This window comes from Salvelinus sp. IW2-2015, unplaced genomic scaffold, assembly GCF_002910315.2.
Source record: "Salvelinus sp. IW2-2015 unplaced genomic scaffold, ASM291031v2 Un_scaffold16509, whole genome shotgun sequence".
Lineage (NCBI taxonomy): Eukaryota > Metazoa > Chordata > Actinopteri > Salmoniformes > Salmonidae > Salvelinus > Salvelinus sp. IW2-2015.
The window spans coordinates 94,894-99,417 of NW_019957619.1; the positions used below are offsets into that span (position 1 = coordinate 94,894).

Consider the following 4,524-nt stretch of genomic DNA (forward strand, 5'->3'; position numbering starts at 1 on the left):
AATTAAATAGAGTAGCAATACTTTTCCTGTTGCAGTAACTTATTATACAAGTGGATTAGGGTCACTTTACAATCTGATTGGTTAAGGATCAGTTTTCAGCTGATTTTAACAAATAAATCTGGAATTTTAAAAAACGTGGGGGAACTCATTCTGTGTTGTCTATTGTACATAATATTTCAAAGTCAACAGAAAAGGACACAAGACACAAACGTTGGAAAATCAAAATCATTTTACTGGAAAATAGAATTAAAAAGATGCATGAATAACAGACGATCGTTACAACAGCTGTTTACAACAGTCCCCAATGTTCCTCTAGCTAGCACTACACGGACAGTCTGGTCGGACTTTCACACAGGCTCTGCATCCCAAATGGCACCCTACTCCCTATCTAGCACACTACTTGTCAAAAGTAGTGCACTATACAGGGAATAGGGTGTCATTTGTGACGTCTAGGACTAGAGTTGAGAAGTCATCAAGGTGACATATTCAATTGCATATTCACACTCCCCAAGTAGCTTTAACAGCTACGGAAACCAAAAGTCTCCGATTCCCACACAAACTTCAGCTGTACAGAACAGGAACATTGGTAGGGTCAGATCCAGGACCGCGCGGTGTGTCTCTGGATTAAGGGGTCATCCGAGTCCCCTCTGCTGTACCCCTATGGCTCCCACAGCTCCAGCCAGCTCCTCCTCGCTGCCTTTCAGACGATCACCTGGACACACAAACACACACACACACACACACACACACACACACACACACACACACACACACAGTTCACAAAAGGGTGTTGCACAAAATACAGATGAGCTAACTGGCGTAGGGGAGCATAACTGTAGTGCCAAAGCTGCTGTCACCATGTATTCTCCATTGTTTTTAGCTCCTACTGTGTTTATTTTCACAACAAAACACCTGGAATGGCCGTTTTAGATAGTTCTACAGCCCCTCCAGACTGATCTATCCCTGGGTGCTTTCTGATGAATATGTGGGCCAAGCCAGATCTATTCTGAGAATGGAGATCACAGGAGGAGTAAAGGAATCACATCAATTATGTCAAGTGGCATCAAGCCTCCCTGGACTCTGGAATCCACAGAGCAATTAGTCTGATACAGTCAGTAACTGCATGTTCAGACCAGTCATATATAGTCTGATACAGTCAGTAACTCCATGTTCAGACCAGTCATATATAGTTGATCAGTCAGTACTCATGTTCAGACCAGTCATATATAGTCTGATACAGTCAGTAACTCCATGTTCAGACCAGTCATATATAGTCTGATACAGTCAGTAACTCCATGTTCAGACCAGTCATATATAGTCTGATACAGTCAGTAACTCCATGTTCAGACCAGTCATATATAGTCTGATACAGTCAGTAACTCCATGTTCAGACCAGTCATATATAGTCTGATACAGTCAGTAACTCCATGTTCAGACCAGTCATATATAGTCTGATACAGTCAGTAACTCCATGTTCAGACCAGTCATATATAGTCCTGATACCAGTCAGTAACTCCATGTTCAGACCAGTCATATATAGTCTGATACAGTCAGTAACTGCATGTTCAGACCAGTCATATATAGTCTGATACAGTCAGTAACTCATGTTCAGACCAGTCATATATAGTCTGATACAGTCAGTAACTGCATGTTCAGACCAGTCATATATAGTCTGATACAGTCAGTAACTCCATGTTCAGACCAGTCATATATAGTCTGATACAGTCAGTAACTGCATGTTCAGACCAGTCATATATAGTCTGATACAGTCAGTAACTACATGTTCAGACCAGTCATATATAGTCTGATACAGTCAGTAACTGCATGTTCAGACCAGTCATATATAGTCTGATACAGTCAGTAACTCCATGTTCAGACCAGTCATATATAGTCTGATACAGTCAGTAACTCCATGTTCAGACCAGTCATATATAGTCTGATACAGTCAGTAACTCCATGTTCAGACCAGTCATATATAGTCTGATACAGTCAGTAACTGCATGTTCAGACCAGTCATATATAGTCTGATACAGTCAGTAACTCCATGTTCAGACCAGTCATATATAGTCTGATACAGTCAGTAACTCCATGTTCAGACCAGTCATATTCTGGTCCCAGCACACATTCCCTGTATTTAATACAATAACAAACACTCACGGATAAGTTCAGCGATGGCCTTCTGTGTTCTCCTCTCAAGCTTCTCCAGCTTCTTCGCCACGTCTCGTTTCAAATCCTTCAATCAGCAACAGGACATTAGATCACAACAAGGCACAGGGAAATTAACCAAGAATTATACTTGTTATACTATGAAGTATAACGTCTTAGTTAAAATGTCTTACCAGTCAGGTTTCCTGGGGGCTAGGTTGGCCAAATCCTATGGAGGAAATATGATCACATGTATYTAMAATGGTGGAAACTTAACATGAACACTAATCAAACAGTAGGYTATCTACTAACTTATCCCAGAGGGCTTTGGATATTTGAACTATTTAAAGATCACTACTTACCACTTCTTCAATGACAGACTCTGGTTTAGCTGCATCTAGCTGYTCCTTCACTTTCTCCTCCACTGGAATAACACAAAGCATGTCTTATGTACAGCTGCATCCTGTAATAGTTACAGTACCAGTCAAAAGTTTAGACACACCTACTCATTCAAGGGTTTTTCTTTATTTTTACTATTTTCTACTTTGTAGAATAATAGTGAAGACATCAAAACTATGAAATAACACATGGAATCATGTAGTAACCAAAAAAGTGTTAAACAAATCAAAATATATTTGAAAATGTTAGGTTCTTCAAAGTAGCCACCCGTTGCCTTGATGACAGCTTTGCACACTCTTGGTATTCTCTCAACCAGCTTCAGGAGGAATGCTTTTCCAACAGTCTTGAAGGAGTTCCCACATATGCTGAGCACTTGTTGGCTGCTTTTCCTTCACTCTGCGGTCCAACTCATCCCAAACTATCTCAATTGGGTTGAGGTCGGGTGATTGTGGAGGCCAGGTCATCTGATGCAACACTCCATCACTCTCCTTCTTGGTCAAATAGCCCTTACACAACCTGGAGGTGTGTTGGATCATTGTCCTGTTGAAAAACAAATGATAGTCCCACGAGTATCGCTGCAGAATGCTGTTGTAGTCATGCTGGTTAAAATGTGCCTTGAATTCAAAATAATTCACTGACAGTGTCACCAGCAAAGCACCCCACACCATCACACCTCCTCCTCCATGCTTCACGGTGGGAACCACACATGCGGAGATAATCCGTTCACCTACTCTGCGTCTCACAAAAACACGGCGGTTGGAACCAAAAATCTCAAATTTGAACTTATCAGACCAAAGGACAGATTTCCACCGGTCTAATGTCCATTGCTCGTGTTTCTTGGCCGAAGCAAGTCTCTTTTTCTTACTGGTGTCCTTTAGTGGTGGTTTCTTTGCAGCAATTCGACCAAGAAGGCCTGATTCACACAGTCTCCTCTGAACAGTTGATGTTAAGATGTGTCTGTTACTTGAACTCTGTGAAGCATTTATTTGGGATTCAATTTCTGCTGGTAACTAACTTATCCTCTGCAGCAGAGGGAATTCTGGGTCTTCCATTCCTGTGGAGGTCCTCATGAGAGCCAGTTTCATCATTGCACTTGATTGTTGTTTCTCTTTGCTTATTTGAGCTGTTCTTGCCATAATATGGACTTGGTCTTTTATCAAATAGGGCTATCTTCTGTATACCCCTCTACCTTGTCACAACACAACTGAATGTCTCAAACACACTAAGAAGGAAAGAAATTCCACAAATTRACAAGGCACACCTGTTAATTGAAACTGGCTCTTCAATGCCAAGAGTGTGCAAAGCTGTCATCAAGGCAAAGGGTGGCTACTTCAAAGAATCTCAAATATAACATATATTTTGATTTGTTTAACACTTTTTTGGTTACTACATGATTCCATGTGTGTTATTTCATAGTTTTGATGTCTTCACTATTATTCTACAATGTAGAAAATAGTAAAAATAAAGAAGAATTAGTAGGCGTGTCCAAACTTTTGACTGGTACTGTATGTACTCATCATCATCATCACCACCACAGCAGTGCCTTCCCCAAGCTACTCTCTGGAGATAACTCCTCATCACTTCAGATGTCTCACCTGAAGCAGGTTTGGCCTTGGGCACCTGTCTCTCCTTCAGCTCTTCATCCTCTGGGGTGTAGTTCCTCAGCTTCAGCTCTCTACTCAACACAAACCCTGGCTTTACTGCTGGCATTGGTTTATACCCATAAGCTATACTATAAGCAGGTGTGTGTGTGAGAGAGTGAGAGTATGGTAAAGCACCAGGTGGTGGCAGTGTAGCCACATGTATTAGGTCCTACTCCAGAACCAGCTGAGGAACCTGAGGAGAGGAGACAGTCTACACCAAATGTATTAGGTCCTACTCCAGAACCAGCTGAGGAACCTGAGGAGAGGAGACGTCTAGGTCTAAACCAAATGTATTAGGTCCTACTACAGAACCAGCTGAGGGACCTGAGGAGAGGAG

At 41.7% G+C, this 4,524-nt stretch overlaps 1 protein-coding gene across 1 annotated transcript; it reads right to left on the bottom strand.

The window, feature by feature from the left end:
- Positions 1-213: 213 nt before the first annotated feature.
- On the bottom strand, positions 214-4,269 carry ccdc12 (coiled-coil domain containing 12). The gene is made up of 5 exons (XM_070442715.1): positions 4,140-4,269; positions 2,508-2,569; positions 2,339-2,374; positions 2,158-2,233; positions 214-712 (listed from the first exon to the last, which is right to left on the bottom strand). The coding sequence occupies exons 1-5, from the start codon at positions 4,252-4,254 to the stop codon at positions 633-635; spliced, it is 369 nt and encodes a 122-aa protein (XP_070298816.1). The 5' UTR covers positions 4,255-4,269; the 3' UTR covers positions 214-632.
- Between the last annotated feature and the right edge of the window lie 255 nt (positions 4,270-4,524).